At 52.4% G+C, this 18,529-nt stretch overlaps 5 protein-coding genes across 10 annotated transcripts; 3 read left to right on the plus strand and 2 right to left on the minus strand.

Moving 5' to 3' along the window:
• Window positions 1-2,154: 2,154 nt before the first annotated feature.
• On the minus strand, window positions 2,155-6,837 carry PV10_08958. 5 transcript variants are annotated; one of them, XM_016374055.1, is made up of 7 exons: window positions 6,313-6,837; window positions 6,005-6,203; window positions 4,767-5,950; window positions 2,994-4,712; window positions 2,838-2,939; window positions 2,760-2,777; window positions 2,155-2,693 (listed from the first exon to the last, which is right to left on the minus strand). In XM_016374055.1, exons 1-7 carry the CDS (start codon window positions 6,338-6,340, stop codon window positions 2,545-2,547), a joined length of 3,399 nt encoding a protein of 1,132 aa, XP_016220966.1. In that variant the 5' UTR covers window positions 6,341-6,837; the 3' UTR covers window positions 2,155-2,544. The 5 variants fall into 5 exon arrangements, with proteins under 5 accessions (XP_016220966.1, XP_016220965.1, XP_016220967.1 ...); XM_016374054.1 differs by having other exon boundaries at window positions 2,994-5,950; XM_016374056.1 differs by having other exon boundaries at window positions 2,155-2,777; window positions 2,994-5,950.
• A 148-nt stretch (window positions 6,838-6,985) lies between these two features.
• On the minus strand, window positions 6,986-8,893 carry PV10_08959 (uncharacterized protein). The gene has a single exon (XM_016374058.1). The coding sequence runs from the start codon at window positions 8,746-8,748 to the stop codon at window positions 7,321-7,323; it is 1,428 nt and encodes a 475-aa protein (XP_016220969.1). The 5' UTR covers window positions 8,749-8,893; the 3' UTR covers window positions 6,986-7,320.
• A 262-nt stretch (window positions 8,894-9,155) lies between these two features.
• On the plus strand, window positions 9,156-12,117 carry PV10_08960. 2 transcript variants are annotated; one of them, XM_016374060.1, is made up of 6 exons: window positions 9,156-9,411; window positions 9,459-9,573; window positions 9,640-9,798; window positions 9,851-10,350; window positions 10,399-11,951; window positions 12,006-12,117. In XM_016374060.1, the coding sequence occupies exons 1-5, from the start codon at window positions 9,380-9,382 to the stop codon at window positions 11,687-11,689; spliced, it is 2,097 nt and encodes a 698-aa protein (XP_016220971.1). In that variant the 5' UTR covers window positions 9,156-9,379; the 3' UTR covers window positions 11,690-11,951; window positions 12,006-12,117. The 2 variants fall into 2 exon arrangements, with proteins under 2 accessions (XP_016220971.1, XP_016220970.1); XM_016374059.1 differs by having other exon boundaries at window positions 10,399-12,117.
• Window positions 12,118-12,208: 91 nt separating this feature from the next.
• Window positions 12,209-13,914, plus strand: PV10_08961 (uncharacterized protein). Its single transcript, XM_016374061.1, has 2 exons — window positions 12,209-12,774; window positions 12,830-13,914. Exons 1-2 carry the CDS (start codon window positions 12,721-12,723, stop codon window positions 13,106-13,108), a joined length of 333 nt encoding a protein of 110 aa, XP_016220972.1. The 5' UTR covers window positions 12,209-12,720; the 3' UTR covers window positions 13,109-13,914.
• Window positions 13,915-14,367: 453 nt separating this feature from the next.
• PV10_08962 (uncharacterized protein) lies at window positions 14,368-16,734 on the plus strand. Its single transcript, XM_016374062.1, has 2 exons — window positions 14,368-15,129; window positions 15,181-16,734. Exons 1-2 carry the CDS (start codon window positions 14,733-14,735, stop codon window positions 15,891-15,893), a joined length of 1,110 nt encoding a protein of 369 aa, XP_016220973.1. The 5' UTR covers window positions 14,368-14,732; the 3' UTR covers window positions 15,894-16,734.
• Window positions 16,735-18,529: the final 1,795 nt, after the last annotated feature.

Below are 18,529 nucleotides of genomic sequence, written 5' to 3' on the forward strand. Positions count from 1 at the left end.
CTAGGCCACCCGGGAATACGCCTTTGCCGCCGCCGCCGCCAAACCCGCCTGCCTCACCGTACCTACAGTCTACCTCGAGGGAATTGTCCGTGCCTTGGGTGACAGGATACCTAAGGTACCTACCGTAGGTACTTGGGGTAGTTTACGCATCCTGTACCGTACTCTGGGTCAGGGTGGTAGAAGCACCTAATCACCCGCCTCCGAGGCCAATCAGAGGCACGAGAGTAACCTTGAAGCCCCGCGTTGTCTCCTCGAAAGCGTCCACGGGCCTTATCGGCCGTTTATCGCCGTATCGATAGCAGATAAAAGTGGATGGCAAATGGATACCAATTCATGCACGTCTATCGCATCCACTTGGGCCAAGTCACTCGACAAGGATGCTGTCTGGGGTGCCTAGCCTCTCGGCGCCCACGCTCTCGCGACTGGCAATCATCACTGGGCTGCCGACTGGCGTTGTGATGCAACCCTACCACTACCTATGTCACACTAACATCCCTTTGAGCATCTACTTCACCTTTGGGAGAACAAAGGGTCAGCGAAATGAGGCTCTTTGACGGAGATGGGTTCAAGTCTAACTTTACAAATCTGTGATCTTGACGACATAGAAGTTGACTGTAGAGCAGACTAGAGCAGATTCCGCCTTCATGACGTGGTTGTGGTTGTAGTTGTGGTAGAAACAGACCAAAACCTGGTCATGAGCCGAGATGTCTGCTGATCTCTTCTCTCTCCGATAAGACTGCCACACTGCCCAAGAATGGGGAAGAGCGGTCGCACTACCAAGTAGGTACTTGCTACATACTGTCATAAGGTCCGATTGTGGGTGTTCTCGCTGGATGACATGTGCACCAAACAAGACTGATTTTGCTACTCTCACATTCATACGCTTATCGATCACCTTGTCCTCTCTCGCACTATGCTGCTGGGTGTTGTTTCTCAAGGGACCATGCTCGCCGAAATAATGTTCTAGAAGTGGAATCCCCTTTTCCCGCTGCCAGGTCTCCTTGTGCCAATCGACCATTTCGGCAACAGAGCCGGATTTGTTCAAGTCAAGTCCAGGTCCAGATCCAGGTCCAGGCCGGTTGCAACATGCAAGATGTCGGGTGTTGGATGTTGCGTGCCGCGTGCCGCGTTTCGTTACCACCGACTACCACCTGGCGAGCATCGTCCAGGGTCCATGCTGCCACGCTGCCTCCCTTGTATGGATAGTAGACCTCTGCTTTTGTAATTCGACCTGCGTCGTGCTCTTCTGGAAGTCTCGCGTCATGCCATCGTATCTTTAATCAAGCCTCACCAGAGAGCCTCGTCGACTTCGCCTGTATGGCTGGGTTCTTTCAAGTTCTTTCTCCTGGCCTAAATAAAGGCCGAGGTCCATAGCCCTGGCATTCGTCTGATGCTTGCTCTCCATTTCCCCGTCATCCTCAATGAGAATTCCCCGATTTAAGTAACCCCGGGAGATGTAGTAAACCCCCCAAAATCAACCTCCTTGCCCGATCTCCATGTCCGTCCACGCTCGCTAACTCTACGGTCCGGTCCAAAAACAAACCCAACTCTTGCCGTTGCTTACGTAGCCGAACCTATTGCAAGGTCCCTTAAGCCCAGGACAAGCACTGTGACACTTTTCGGTTCAGAGGGCCCCGCTAACCCTACCCTTCGCTAAGGCGCGACTCAACAGGTACGAGTACTGGTAGGTGTTTTGCTGAAGCTTTCTGCCCCACTCGGCTGTGTCGACGAGAATGCCAATGCCCATAGACCTCCGCCAAGGTTGGCAAGTTCGCTAACTTACTGGTGGCCATAGTCTAACTTACCGTCGACCATTCTCTTTGTCTCCATTCAACGGGCTACGTTCTTTGGCCCTTTGGCTGGTCCACATCCTAAAGTCCTCAAATTCACCCACAAGGAGAATCAGAATTACTCTTACCCCGGGTTTTTGCCTTTCGATTGACAACAACCCCGTCTCGTGGTTCAATCCCCTTGTAGCCGAGGTGAGAAGCATGCATGCACCACGCGACGAGAACCCTGTCATGATCCACAAAGGCTTTCCTGTAGCTCGCTCAATCCTTTCATACTTCTCCTACGTGTTCAGGGACCACAGTACAAATATACAGGAGACGAGCTCATTATTGGAAAAACTGCCAAAGAACTAGTTCACTGGTCGTGAATGCCTGAGCTGAAGATGGATGTGCGCCAGTATCAAATGGTGCACGGTCATTCATTTGATGATTCTATTTCTAGCACTGGCGGTCTCCCTCCTATCCATCCTATCCACTCGCACCACCTCAGAGCCCACAGTCATTCTCCCATCCAGCTCTTTTGTATCTGTTTCAGTCGTGTCTCATTTCATCAGATCCATATACACAATGTTCAAAACGCCACCCCATTCCTGTCGTAACCCATATCCAGGTCCAGCCGAGACCATACTCAAAGGTCGCGAGTTCCCAGTATCCCAACAGCTATTCCCCTCCAGATGTCCTCCTTGTCCTCCACCTTAGACCTCCGCCACAGCTAATCGCATTGTGCTTTACATCGACTTCCAGCCTCCTATCATCAGTCTTGTGTAAGCCACGTATCCTTCTGCACCTCTTCAATCGTGATACGTTTATCAACGTCCCGATCCAGCATCTTCCGGATAAGATCGAGACATTCTTCCGAGAAAGGAAGGAATGGAACCCGCAGTGGATGATCAAGGATCTCATCTATGAACAGTGTTAGCCCTCCGACTCCTCGCCTCGAGACCCTGCCTGTTCCTGAGGCCTACTCACCCAAGTTATAGAAGGGATCTGAAAAGAAAACGTGTCAGTCCCTAGATTCCAAGCTTCAATTCGCGATGCACAACTTACTCTCCTTGTATGCGATAGTGTATAGAAGAATCCCCAACGCCCAAACATCTTGAGGCTTGCCACCATAAGGCTTGCCCTGCAGCACCTCTGGAGCCGCGTAGTCTGGCCATCATGTCAGTCAAGTCAGCCATCCCAAGCGCCTAGTTCGTCACTTACCTATCGTCCCCACAAAAACGTCAAATGGGCCATTTTTGATATATGTCGCACTCCCAAAGTCAATGAGTTTGATTCTGCCCTCTCCGTCCAGAACGACATTCTCGTCCTTGATGTCTCGATGCACCACCAGTGCTTTTGTGTGGAGATGGTGGATTGCATCAACAACCTGTTGAAAGATGTTTTGGCATTCTGCCTCGGTCATGTTGGTCCTCAACTCGATGTAGTCAAACAGGTCCATGCCCGGAATTCCGTGAGGGAGCATTTCGATGTAATAATTGATATCGTCTTCGAAAAAGTCAATCATTTCCACAATATTCGGGTGTCTCATTCCGTCGCGGCGGAGATAATCGAGAACGTGGATTTCGAGCGGCACCGTGCCCAACTTGCGATCACGTGTCCACGTATCGACCAAGATGCGTTTCTTGGTCACATACTTGAGCACCATGCGGCGGGCGGGCCCCTTCTTATATCGAACCAGCTTCACTTGTCCGTACGCACCAGAACCCATCTCTTCCAGAATCGAAAAATCGTCAATGGTCTTCTTCTCATGAGGAATGTATGGAGTATTCGGAGGAGGATGATCCAACGGCTCCTCCGTCGTGAAGCCTGGATCATTGGTCGCTTGCAGAGACAAATCGATACTATCCGTCGTTCTGCCGTCACTTCCACCTGAAGTCGGCGGTGGGGATGGCAGGTCGGTTGGAGGAGGTTGTTGCGGTGGTGACATTGGCTGTCGAGACGCATTATCCTCTGAATCGACCGCCGCCAGACCAGTGGAATGGATATTGCGCGAGTAGATGATCCACAGTGCATAGACGAGCTCTGACACTGCAACCCCTGATGTAGTTTGGCCATCGTCTGCTTCTTCCAGGATGGCCTGGTCCGACATGGGGAAAACCGTCTCACTGCGAACCACCCTCATCTGGATGTCGACCATGATATCCGAGCCATCCTTATGAGTGGCGGGCACGCCACAAGGCCGGAGAAATATGTTGGCAGGGCTTTCTTTGCCGACACGCAAGGCCAGCAAAGCGCGTGCCTGTCGAAAGCTATGCTCGGGCACAACAATTCCGTCGCTCAAGTCTATATCCTCCTCTTGACACAAAACAGAGAGCAAGTCTGGAAACAGAGGAATCAGCTTACTGATGGGCAACCCTTCCGGATGTTCGTAGCCAAATAGTGCGGCAGAGAATATATTGTTGGAGCTGATGATGTTGAGGCTCACAGGGTCGAGGACCATAACCCCGGCAATGTGAGGGAGGCTCGAAACTCGGAGCTCCCTTTGTGTCGGTGACCGTTCTACCACTGTGGGCACGTGGACGTACTCATTGGTGATGGCAGTCAAGTGTCCCAAGTGTTGCTTCACGAAAGGATCGATCACATCAAGGGATAGCTTTGGAATGAGACTGGTCAATGGGGTTCCGGGAGCGATGTCCTGACCCCAGATAGCAGCCACGGCTCCCTGTGTGGTGGTGACGCGGCCCAAAACGTCAAAGTCGAGGTACGCAACGTCTTCGGTGATTTCTTCCACGACCCAGATCAGACCTCCTCGTTTTTCCATGACCCAAAAACTGGCTGCACCTTTTGTGCCATCACGTCTCTGGATGGGAACAATGTCACCGCAAAGCAGGACTCCACGCGACTTGCTGGACGGGTGATTCGGATTTTGTGACGTAGAGGGGTTGTAGCCAACAGAGCCGTCCTCGGTCTTTGCTCTTTCTGGAGGTTTGTTAGCTCGAGAAGGAGCTTTGCTAAGCAATCGAGCAGTAATACCACTTCTGGAGCCCACCAACGACAAGCTGTTGCTGCTGGCATGGCTTGCGGTTGCAGGGTGTGACTTCCTTTCTTCCGACACCAGCTCGGGACGAGCAAGTCTAGACTCCAACCACTGTCTTCTCTCTTGCTGGATGATGCCGAGAATACTAAGTGATCTGACCTCGGCACGTGTTACCCCAAAGATGAGACATGCCAGGTCATTGGCAGCCAGGATGGTCCAAGGGGCGTCTGCTTCTGTGCGGAAGACGGCTTGATGAGTGGGAGACCATTTGCTACTATGAGTGTGAACAGCAGAAGCAGGAGCGGAGGGAGTGACACTGCCATGAATTGTCGTGCCCACTGGGTTTGTGGTAGGGGCAGTGGCATGATCTTCGGCTGAGTAGGGCTGTGCCAGTGCTTCGATGAGCTTTTGCTGCAGTGTAAGCGAACTGAGATCAGTGTATGTTCTCCTCAAGCCCGTCCGACGTGGGGCGCTCATTGAACCAGCTCTTGTTGGTGGGATGCGCATTTCCGGATCTGTCTCTTTGTCTGTGGGTGCCTCGTCGTCAACAAATGAATATTTGCGGCTTGAGGCGGAGCCATCGAGGTACGATTCCCTGGCCTCCTGTTGAGCAATCTCCAGTTGCTCCTTGAAGCTAGTATCAAAAATGTTCCTCCCATCGTGGTGAGCAGGGCCCGTCAAAGGAGCCGCTGCAATTGGCCGGCTTTGAGCATCCGCTGTGTCGATGGGAAGGAGGTTGGCCTTTTTCAGGAGGCTCATGACTCCTTGGAGTTCAGCATTTCCACTAACACGGGCCTCGGCATCGATCAAGGCGGGGCTGGCTGTCCTGACACCCCGATCGCGTACAAAATCAACGGTTTTCTTAAGGATGTTGGATCTGCTGTGTAAGAAATCCTCCGACTGTTTAGCGAAGGAGAATGAATGGAGCGACTCGGACGGGAAACGATGTAGGTCCTCCAAGACTGGCGAGGCTGGGCCACTGGTGAGGTAGCCACCAGCGGAAACGGATCTTGAGGATGATCCGGATATCGGGGCGGTCTTTGCGTGTTGAAGAACAGGTGGGAACCATTCGCCATCTTCGAGAACCAGCGTCGGAGGGCGGACCAACGACGGTCCCTGACGTCGAATGCGCCGAAGGCCAGACCTCCCGAGACCATGGTCGTGATCGGCGCGTGTAACCCTTTGGTGCGACGTTCAGAACAGTGTCAAGCACAAGGAGTTGGGTCAAGCCTACCTCTTCAATCCGTTAATCTCCTGCATAGATCCTGCATCAAAAGAGAACCTTGTCCTCTGGCCATAGTCATTCTTTGTGGGCGATAGCAGGTTGCCAGTGCTCTTGTTCTTGGGGATCGAGAGAGGTTGACCTTCTAGGACTGGCGATACGTGGTGTACAGGGACTGTGAGGAGAGGGGATTTGGGTGGGGTGGTTTGTCCTGTTGGGAGAGTAACATGATCAGCGATGAGTAGGTGGTCATGCCGCGCTTCGGCTTTGTCGAAGGCAGAGGATTCCATGCTCTGTCGAAGCTTATGAGTGTCACATACCATGACTGCCACCGTCATCTCGTGTCATGCTGGGAGAAAAGTCGTGTCTTTACCACCTCCAACAACAGGCCACCAGGTGGGCCAATGCAAACCTCTTGTCACGACAGGTGATAAGTGGGTAGAGACATTGTCCAGTATATGCGGAAGTTCGTGGCCAAGTGAGCACCGAGAACCGAAGAGGGAGGCAAAAAGGATACGCTATCCTGGATTGTGTCAGCACCAAATGACAAGTGTGGATGGCAAGAATGATTAGACAAAGTCCGCACTCACGCAGAGAGAGCAGATGTAGCTTTGTTAGATGCAAACTGGGTGGTTAGCGTTCAAATTCGGAGATGAGGATGAGGGACGCTTTGGGGTTTGCAGAAAGTCGTGGCGACCAAAGTCAATTTTTGGCAGCATACAAGAACGTCTTATGTAATCCGGGCGTCTCTGGGTTGAGGGGACACACCCGTGGGCCAGTGAACGCGCAACTGTTGAGAAATCGAGAGGGCAAAAAACCCATTGGGGCACAGGCCAGTGGTTGTGATAAGTTGGAGTTTAAAGAGATCAGTTCCGGGGCCCGAGAGTCTCCCATAAGCCCAACCAGAGTTGTGAGAATTATGCCCTGCGACGTTCCTCAAAGGTTGGCATGTGCCCCGGGCCCCTCGGCCGAGGGGCCGAGGGGGCCCTATGATTGACAATTGGCATCACCAGGCGCCTAATATCTCGCAGATGTCTCTGAGACAGCTGCGATTGTGCGACACGGATTATCCTTCTATTGAGTGTGAGATGAGGCTTCCTTCGATTTCTGCTGGACGATAATGATGTATCAACAAAGGTCTGTCATGCTCGTGACTGACAATACAGCATGGTGATATTTGCTCTAAGCGGAAATGCCCTGACTCGAGGCAAACGGGCCGCTGGGGCAATCCCATATCGGCCACGTGCTGGGCCTTCGGGCCTTTAACGTGACCTTCAAATGGCCAGGGACGTCGGTCCTATTGGATCTTAGGTATGTACATGACACAATCACCTCTGGTCAAGCACGTGTTTGTACGTATACCAAATCTCGCTGCAGTCTTGGTGGCCCCAGTGCTCGATCCAAAATTCATCAAATAAATCCTGCATGTCAACATCAACATCTGTGATCCTCTCGCTCCGCTTTAATCCACACAACGCGCACTGTTTCGACCGGTCCTGTCCAGAGATCACATGAAGAGTCGGAGCTGCATTCAGCTTCAGCCTGTTGGCACTCTTGTGGGCTTGCGCAATCACGCTCTGGAATTCATGGGTATATTTCGACCACTGCGACGTCAATTCCGCGACTTCCCTCTGCTCCCGCACACTCTCACCTTTATTGACGGTTGCTAGCTTCATGCCGCCACTCTTTCCCGCCTGGCCGATTCTCATATTCTGAGCAAGGATCGTATCTCGCTTCCATCGATGTGTTCGCCCAGCGATGATGCGGTTTGCAACGCGCACGGCTGTAAGGATCCTACAAGCGACTGTCTCCTTGGACTCTGACCCATTCATATGGATCGAATGAATGTGGTCAAATGTAGAGCACAACATTTGTAGAAGCATGACTGGTGGAGGGATATTTGTGGGCCGTTCTGTATTGCTGGGCCGGGCAGTCCGTTGGTGAGTGGCCTGAGCTTGGGTTGATTCTTGTTCGCCGATTCCCTTGATCGAGGAAGAGACTCCCGGTGCTATAGCCGATGCAGCACTAGGTGTGCCATCCTCAAAGACATCCCAGTCGTCTGCGGACTCGTCATAATCCTTCTGTGTGGCATTGTAAGTCGTCTCCAAGTTGTTGGAGGAACCGCAGGATGCACCAACTTGGGCCGGATTAACAGTCAAGCTCCTCTGATCACGTTGAATCGCCTTGCGAGCTCCTTGAATATCTGCCCCTGACAATTGCGATGATTCCGCTTGTGCTTGAACATTTTCAAACTCACCCCAGTCCTCCTCTTCAGTGGTCACAGGCTTGACGCCCGGCCATGTACGCGGGCATTCCGTATCATGAGTTGCGTTTGCATCCTTCCATTGTGCCTCGCCTTGTTCGTCTGCAAGGCTCAAGAGGTCTAGATTAGCTAGTGGACCATTTAGTGAGTGCCTTTCGACTGTATGATTCGCATCCGGGAGTGCACAGACAGCCGCAGGAGAGTGCCCCTGCGGGACCACCGCGACGCTTGTAACGTCTTCAAACTCTCCAAAGTCATCCTCGTGCTGGGCGTCTTCAGCATCAAAAAGGACATCACTCCCGTGAGTGTCCTTCTTCCATAGTGGCGATGCGATGGCGGATATCTGTCGTTCTTCTGGGAGGAATCCCTGCTCCTCTAGCCTTAATTTCGCAGGCGAGGTGGATGCTGAAGCCTGGGTTTCTCCTTGAACAGGCACATCAGCAGACTTCGTAGTGATTTGGTCTGCAAACGCGGCAAAGAGATCGGCCGACATGACAGGAATCGAGCATGGCCGTGTGATCTTTGGATTCGCCTTACAGACTGATTCAAGCGTCGAATATCATGACCTCCACTGAAAGAACTTGAGTATCAAGTCTGACGAGAGGGATTGATGGCAAGAATGAGATGAAGCAATCGACATGCAAGGTTGAGACGTTGGCTGACTCTGTCAAGGCTTGACACCCCTAGATATCTGGCGTACCACGCGTACCTAGGTACAGTCACGTGTCTCAACACGTGACCAGACGCATCATACAAGGACAGGACGCATGAAAAGGTGGTTGGCACGTGCCCAGCCACACAGCACGCCTCTCTCTCTCTCTCTCATCTGTTCAGGAATGGCATCGATGGGCCTTGGCATCAGGCTGATATCCCACGCGTGAGTGGTTCAAAAGTCCTTGAAGTTACTTCAACAGCGGCCATGCAATGATGGATTGTCGAATAGTGCATGGCCGAAGACTTTGGATGCTCCATAATGGCGAGTGACCCTGGCCTCTGACTCAACGTCTCTCTTCACGACCGAATAGCATTTGCACCAAAACCAAGCACCACCCCTCCGTCCCATCCACTTTTCAGATCACACGTGCATTACGCGCTTTGTCCCACGCGGATGGGAGTCTAATCGCATGCCAGTCATGCGTACTTTTGATGACATCCAGTAAGCCACCATCATGGGCCAGTTTACAGGACGACTAAACATGTCAGGCGCCGGTGGGCTTTGCTCTTCAGCACCTCCATTGGAGTTGACTTGCGACAGTCCGTACGAGACGGCGAGGGATTCGATCCCTGTGAAGATGGCCTTCGTTCTGTCTGCTGGAAGGTCAGTTGCTCTTTCCGTCGCCTTCGATTTCAGTAGCCAGTCTTCGACCATACCAACCTCTTCCAGGCCTTTCTTCTTTATGGACCCCTCAGTCAAGGATCATGGCCCAAGAAATTGATCGAGTCCCGCTCCACATATACATCACTGCGAGATCACTTTCTGCGTTTTATCGACCATCCCAATGATCTTCATTCCTCCGCAGACCCTCTCGCGGACGATGATAATGTTCGTAGTGATCCCTAACCCCCTCTACGACCCCCTCTCTAACCAGTCAAAGTCACCTTGGTCGACCCTCAGACAGGACGAACTCAATCGAGAGGAGATCTTCCAAGACGTCACGAGATGCATGCAAGACAACTACTTTTTCCGCGAACCTGACACGCAAAAGAAGCTCCTTGATATTCTCTTCATCTATGCCAAACTTAACCCTGACATAGGATACCGCCAGGGCATGCACGAGCTGCTCGCCCCCATCTTGTGGATAATCCAACAAGACGCAGTTGATCTTGACTCTTTCCCCAATGCAGACACGCAGACCGAGGGCACGCATTTCATGCTAGAGGCCTTGAACAGCAAATATGTCGAGCATGACACTTTTAGTTTGTTTTGCGCTGTCATGCAAACTGCAAAGGCCTTTTATGAGATCGGAGACAATCAGGACTCATCTCCCATTATTACCAGAAGCAGGAGAATTCACGATGAGATATTGGCAGTCATCGACCCCGAACTAGCCACCCACCTCACAGTTGTAGGCATCCTGCCACAGATATACTCAATGTAATGCGGCTACACTAGATCGTTGACCCTGTCGCTGACTTTTCACAGTCGCTGGATCAGACTCCTTTTCGGAAGAGAATTTGAGTTCAAGCAAGTTCTTCGTATTTGGGACCTCTTGTTCGCCGAGAACCTGAAGCCGGATATCGTTGACCTAACATGCGTCTCAATGCTTCTCAGGACTCGATGGATGCTGGTAGAAGCGGATTACACGACCGCCATTACGGCCTTGACACACTACCAGATGCCGGACTCGGCTGACGGCCCCCAGCAGCTCGTCAGGGATGCAATCTTCCTGGACAGGAATCGTAACGAGGAAGCTGGAGCTACGCTTATTCAACGTTATACTGGTAGACGTCCCAAGATTAGCCCGGCAGTGAACAAAAGCAGTCTACCCAATACACAAACCAATCGAACATTACCACAACGAAATCCACCCAGTCGGTCTCCGGGAAGGTTTGCTTCACCACAGCGGCAACTAGAGGGCTTCTTTTCTGAAGTCACGGGGAATCTGCAGAAACGAACCGAAGGCTGGAACGTCTCCAAAGCGGTTCGGAGCGCGGTGGGTGAAGTTCGACGTAATATGAACAATTATCAGACGACGACGCACCTGCGACAGCACAGTACTGATGTTCCATACTTGGGGCGCCGCTCCAACGACCCAAGGCTAGGGGATGCCAGACAAGTTTCTGGGGGGGAGATCAGGGAAATGGAACAGAGAAACAAAGCGCTCGCTAGAATGCTTGATGACTCGCTCGAGTCCCTTCGCTCCAGCAGGCTCGTCAATCCTGAATCTTCAGGAGAAGCAGAGCAGGATTTCAACCTGACCTTGGCCAAGATACAACTTGTGTCTGTCTATCTCATGAATCCAGATCTGCCAATATTAACCGAGGACCACGCCGATACCACTAACAGTCCCGTAAAGCTGAGCATGGATGACACAACGAGTAGTTCGAATAGCCATCCTGCGACACCCTCAGAAGTTAATGATGCCTCTGCAACGCAAAAGACTCTTGCACCGCCCGCCGAGATCAAAGTCCGGCCATCCGAAACGACCTACCAAAAGCCAACGACAAGGGAGAACAAGGGCAGCCAACCCAAGACACAGGGTTCGCTCAGGCCATCCCTACAAGACGCTTCATTCTCGTTTATGTTGGGGGAAGACCGTCATCGCTCAAGTTTTGTCAGCTCGGTCGCACAACTTCCAGAGCAGAGACGGGACAGTCAGTCAAAAGGGAGGACGAAGCAAATACTGACCGAGGAGTCGCAGCCAGGCCGGAGGGAGTCAGACGGTGAGGGCGACGGATTTACCTTGACCAAGATTCGTGGTGGACGTGACTAGGGGGCTCATGCAGCGAGTATGTGACGGCCTTGTGGTGAAGAACCTACAGGCTGAAATGGTCAGGTGAACTTTTCATGTACGGTATCATACAAGCCCACACAAGGTGCAAGATACCAGTGCTCCAACTCCTCATGGCGGGTATGGATGCAGGCCACGTGACCATCTTTCAGTCCAGGACACCTACGGCAGACGGTAGTAAGGTATTGCGAGGATTGAACGAGGGTCTGATGTACTATCTTCGGACGTCTACCTAGCATAATGGGTAAGTAGTATTTGAAGTCATGAAATCTCTCTGGTTTTACAGGATACCAAACAGCTACATGAGATTGAGTGCAGACCAGTTGCCACGGCTCAGGGCCATTAGCACAGAGAGAATGACTTGATGCCCCTCGGCCCCCGCGTCCAGGCGCCCTCATTTGACCATCGCCATTACTGGAGGATGATGGGGCAAGGCCCCTCGGGCCACCCTGGGTTATCGGCAGGCGTCACTGTGGTGAGATCCAGCCCCACCTCCCCCCAACCCTCGCTCCAGTCAGATTGTATGTCTTAAGTACCTACTTAGTCACCAGCAAGTTACCGTTCCTCACCCTCACCCTCACCCGTCCACCCTCATCACTCTTGACTTCATCTCTCGGCTCCCTGGATTTCATCCTCACTCTTGATCCGATTATACTCCTGGCGTCGAACCTCCGGAAATTCAATAGACTGTCATCTGAAATCGAGAGCCTCGGTCCCCATCCTGAGCACAACAAATCCTGCATCAAACTCCCTCGGCCTGCCCTAAGCTAAACTTCCGCGACGTCGCAGACAACTGCTACGTACCTAATTTGACCGTGTCTCACGTTTTCGGTTGCAACAGGCACTGCTCGTCTGGCCATACAATTGACCGTCTACTCTCGATCATCTCAAACCTCAACTACGACGCGACTCGGCGGAATTCAGGACGATACCAACCCTGACGTCTGACCGGCTCTTCACTCCCTCCTCTCCTGCCCTCGAAGACCTCACGGTCCAGAGAAAAAGAAGGCAGGATGGGCCTTTCGTATAATACATACCTCAACTCGGCCAAAATCTATGCTTGTAAGGTACGTGCATTTGTTCAATCTGCTGCCCTCCTTATCACTGACGGCTGGTGCTTAGAATTGCAAGACCCATCTCGCCGATTTTGACGACATTATATCACGCAACTTTCGTGGACAACATGGCAAAGCCTTCCTATTCGGAACAGTGGTCAACATCAAGCAAGCAGATGCTATGGAGAGAAACATGACAACGGGTCGGCACATTGTTCGTGATATCAAATGCAAGCAATGCGACGAGACGGTAGGCTGGAAATACGACAAGGCCTATGAGGCAAGCGAGAAATACAAGGAGGGCAAGTTCATACTCGAATCTGAACTGCTTTGTCACGTTACTTGACGTGAGCATGAACAGGCGGTGCCATCATCACAGAGCCGGCTTCCGCTCTTGTCGACTCTTCCTTGGCATCTCATGGTTCTTTGCTGGATGTTTGAACAGAAATGGAAGTCCATTGTCTCTTTCGATTAACAGCCGGACGACGAGCTGCTGACTGGAGGGTGTGGCCTGGCGTCAACTTGCTTCATAGGTGCACCAGCCACCGCAGCGAAATGGGTTTTTCGGGGGGCAAGCTAGGATTTCTCTAGTCAGTCGAGATCGCTCACGGATTGCATATGTCTCGTCAGGAGTTGGCAGGTTTATTGGTGGGGTCGAAATGGCTCACGGAATCAACGGACTATTTAAGCATCAAGGATCGACAATATCGAAATTTCGCCACAATCTCTCAGTGTGGTCGCCAAAGACACGAGGACAACCTCCTGTAAGACACCGCCACACCCGCAATCGCACTCGTGTTTGTGTCGGCAATCAGATTACTTTTGCCGATTCTCCATCTCCTCGACTTGGAGAGTGATGTCGCGATGGGGATGGTGAAGGAGAGCATGACAACTAATCTGCAGCGCCGATTAAAGGGCCAAGTATTCAGAGCGTGGATTTATCCGAAGGGAAGGTGCTCTGTTTGCTGGGTCACGGTTCAAGACATGTTTACAGATTACTCTATGCATACAAGCAAGGTCAATAGGCTTCGAGATCGACTTTGGTTGTGTCCAGTCATGGCTGCTTTTACACGATTAGAATCATAGCAATTTCCCTCCACATCTGGTCGCGGCCAAAAAATGACTCTCTATCAGACATCGGGGACCTGTTCCAGTAGTGCAGTACACATGCAGAGCCCATAGTGGCCGATGCGCCCTGGAAGCTTCTACTAGCAGAAGTAGCTCAAGGGTCCAAGGCCTAGCTGCTCGAGCCTCCGGGGCAAATGAGGGGCTCATGGGCGTTAGGCTATAGCCTAGCCTTGCTAGCTCCTCGGCAACTCGTTGACTGGAAGGACCTGTAGTACCTATACCTAAATACCATTGGCATTCGTCCACAAACGTAAACAAAATTTCACGTTCCCGCACCGCCACGCCACAAAGGCTGGTTCCTGCACACACTTGCGCGCGCCGATACCTCCGCCAGACCAGTCCCTACACATACGCATACATACGCATACGCACCTTCCGCCCACACCCACGCCCACAGTGTGTAAATGGTGCTCCACCTGTAAGTTGCTCCTGCCACCACCCACCATGGCCATTCACTAACCTACACCCAGTCCAAATCTTAACACGAACAAAGGCTTCCAAAAACCTCATCACCTTTCTATCTCTTCACCTCCTTCCTCTACCTTCATCTGATCCAAAACATCATCCCTCAGCAACACTCTTCTCCTCACTCCACCCACCCTTCTCTTCTTCACCCTTCTCCCAGCTCACCTCCAGTTATCGTCTACCCGATCTCGCCTTTTCTCTCCCCCTTCTCTCGTGCGAATCCGCCTTCTTCGCACTCCCCAATTTCCCCTCCCCACAACCCACACAGATCATCTTTGCCTCCAGCCCAATCTCGGTCCCATCGCCACCGGATTGACTCGTTCATCTCCTGACTCTCTCCATCCTTCCTCCAAGACCTCGCCTTCCTCTCGACAGCAATGGCCTCCCCAGGATCTCCCGTCGATGCCAACCACATTGACGACGCCACTCTAGCCGAGTCCATGAATCAGATCGGTCTCAACGATCGTGACAGCGAGCAACCCAAGACGGAGGAAGAATACGCACAGTCACAATTGACTCTTCGCGCCATTGTCTCCACCAAGGAAGCTGGTGTCATCATTGGCAAGGCCGGCAAAAATGTGGCTGATCTGCGCGAGGAGACTGGCGTCAAAGCTGGCGTTAGCAAAGTGGTCCAGGGCGTTCATGATCGCGTTCTGACAGTCACTGGCCCTCTTTCTGGCATCTCAAAGGCCTACGCTCTGGTGGCCAAAGGCTTACTTGAAGGCGCACCCCAAGTTGGCATGGGAGGAGTTCTTCAAAACAACGGAACTCACCGTAAGTTCATCTCGTCTCCGTTGTCCATGCGTCAAGACTAACTTGCTCCAGCCATCCGCCTCTTGATCTCCCACAATCAAATGGGCACAATCATTGGTCGCCAGGGTCTCAAAATCAAGCATATTCAAGACGCTTCTGGCGTCCGCATGGTCGCTCAGAAGGAAATGCTCCCACAATCAACTGAGCGAATCGTCGAAGTCCAGGGTACCCCAGAGGGCATCGACAAAGCTATCTGGGAAATCGGCAAGTGTTTGGTCGACGACTGGCAGCGTGGCACTGGAACCGTCCTCTACAACCCTGCAGTTCGAGTCCAAGTCGGATCTGGCCCTCTCCCTCCTGCCGTTGGCGGTGCCGCCCCAGTGGCAAGCGGCGGCTACAGTGGAGGGAGTGGTGCCCGTTCTTTCAATCGCACTGGCAATGGAGCCGACTTTAGCGAATCTCGAAGCTACAATCGCAGCAATGACGCCCCTCGCGGCGGTGGTATCCCCACGGTCACTGAAGACGGCGAAGAGGTGCAAACCCAGAACATCAGCATCCCTGCCGATATGGTCGGCTGCATCATCGGCAGAGGTGGCTCCAAGATCAGCGAGATTCGCAAGAGTTCCGGTGCTAGGATCTCGATTGCCAAGGCTCCTCATGACGATACTGGCGAGAGGATGTTCACCATCATGGGAAGTGCAAGCGCGAATGAGAGGGCGTTGTACCTATTGTACGAGAACTTGGAAGCCGAGAAGGGTCGCCGTCAACAGGTGTCATCCGAGTAAATGCTCGCAACAAAACTCGAATACCTCCCGCCCACTGGCCTAGTGTGGTTGCGCAAACCCTCATACCCTACGGCGCCTTCTGAGGTCCACACTCTCCTTGACACAGATTGACTTTTTTCTTTTCTTGATTGCCCGATAACACACACCGGTGAAAAGCACATGGCATTGTTTCTCCTTTGGCGTCGAATAGATGGTGTCTTGCGCAAAGCGGCATGATGGAGCTTATGATACCACTTTAACCTTCTCGCCCTGGCCCGCGAGTTGACGAATGACGACACGAGCTTGTATTCAACAACCACACAATCTCTCCCTCTATCTCACTCTCACGCACGCACGCACGCGCACGCGCACCCCTTTTTTCTCTCTTAATGAACCTGGCCCCTCTCGCCGGCGGTTGAAAGCCCCTCGAGTTTCCGAATTTCCTGGTATCAACCGATACCGCGCCATGAAAATTGGAAGTATGACATCACCCATGAGCGTCAATCCCGGCGGTATGGGCCTTGAGATGCGCATTGTATCAAGCACCGACAGTCACCTTACCTCTCCCATTCCTTCCGTCTCTCCCGGCTTAAGGCTGGGCCTTTGCAGAGAGCCGGGGCTGTACCTATGCAGAATGACTGCCGGCCAAGTTGATCGGGGTGGAACGAATATCTGTGGAGCGATGGATTCTGCAGAGGGGACCAATGTCATCAGAAGATAGTTCAGGTAGCTCTCGACTGGCTCTGGGTGGCTGAATCTGCGCAGAGCATGGTCGGGTCTCGTTAGTCAAATGATGACACTTTGCAACATTGACCATAGGGCAAGCAGTCTTATTAGAAAATATGAGTCTGGTGATCCGTTGTATGCGTTTTGCGTTAGTAGAAGTCCTGGGTGGTCGTTTCGCGGCAAAGGAAACATGATCGCCCAAGACCTACGTCCGGTACCTATCTCGGACTCATGGTGCCTCCACCGTTCGTCTGTACATCTCTCACATGCATTCGGGTCAGTTCGAGGCAGGCTGCCTTTGTGGCCTACGTGCTAATGGCGAGGGGCTGTGATGGTGGACCAGGGAACTGGCCTGTCACCGCATTTTGCTGTTGGTCTGTGGCTTCTGATTGGGCAATGGGGAGCCAACGAAGAACTTCAAGCGGTGATCCCCTGCGTCTACTCGTACCTTGTTCGACTTGTGGTCTACGGAGTAAGATGTGTCAAATCATGATGTATGGATGTCATCTCATCTGAAAAAGCCGGGTCGTGGAAGCCCAGCAGACACCACCTCTGGAGCAAAGATTGGTGTACCTACCTAGGTGAGAATCTACAGGTAGCAGAATAAATGCAATTTTAATTACATCATGGTTCATGAGATCACGATACCTGTTTGTCTAGTCAGGGCGAGTATCTTGTGTATCAACAAAGAATGGATTACGCCATCCATCGATCATAAGCAAGCACACAAGTTAGGACGATTTTGCCCAAGTACTCTGATGCTTTGAGCATCTGTATCACCATCTTGGATGCATAGGCAAGGATGACAGGATGGTCCAAGAGACTATTGGACCGACGCCAGTGATTTCTAACCCATGTTTGACAATAGTCACGGTTTCGCAAGAATGTCATTTGTCACACGATTCACTTCTTCCTGGCTGGTCTCACTGTTGTGAATGTGGATCTGTTATTGTCGAATGCATATGCGTCAGTAGTGATTTGACGGCGCCTCCGGAGTCTGGGGCTAGAACTTCCAGCCGCTTTCGTCTTGCCCTTGCTGCCTCGTTGGCCGTGGCAGCAGCCGCCGCGAGCCATGTTGAGAGGCGAGGTTGAGACAGGGACGTCCTCACTGCTAAAACAGTCTTACCTTAACACGTGAGGTGTTCCTTCGGTTCGGCGTGAGCTTGCGTGGCTTGCCACAGAAGGAAGCTCATGACCCGAGCGGACGGTGCATTCGCTGTTATGCTTGTTATTTTGATAGGAAGTTGTTTCATCTTGTCGCCCCTTGAGCATTTCTGCCTTGGTGGAATGGATCATCTCACGAAGATACTTTCAACATCCAGCTCGCGACAGAGTGAACGATGATTCAGGCTTTGCAAGGAGACGTGGACTCTTGGCCACCGATTGTAATGTTGTATCATGGCTGCTTGATTTGCTCCAATTTCGTGGCATGGGTGTAGATGCAGACCCCTCAAATTTTATGTACGCATATGCGTCCGCACCTGTGATGGTTGGTTGGTTTGGTAGACGACTTGGGTTTTTGCTTACTCCGGCCAACTGGGAACCCATTCACGGACATTTACTAGGTGCCACACCGTTCAAAGGCAAGCTTATAAGTTTGGGGCTGACGGCGGGCGGCCCGGCCGCCTTTCATTCCATAAGCACGAGGCGATGAGGCGCCGAGGGGCCGAGGGGCTGCTGGACCCTACGAAGTAGTGGTCCTGGGGATTACGGGCTTTTGACTGGGCAGTTCTTGGTCAACCGTTCCAGTGGACCAGGACGAGTATGCATGCGGCCGACGGGAGCGAGGGGGCCCCTTCGGCCCTCGCCCTCGGGGGTGGTTTATTGCCTTATGGGCTGCCACAGCTACCCAATGACCCAAGGTCCCTGGCATTCCTTAGGTAAATAAGGTACCTAAGGAGAGTTGAGATCCCTGTTACATACGTGCGGAC

Source organism: Exophiala mesophila (genome assembly GCF_000836275.1).
Source record: "Exophiala mesophila strain CBS 40295 unplaced genomic scaffold supercont1.6, whole genome shotgun sequence".
NCBI lineage: Eukaryota > Fungi > Ascomycota > Eurotiomycetes > Chaetothyriales > Herpotrichiellaceae > Exophiala > Exophiala mesophila.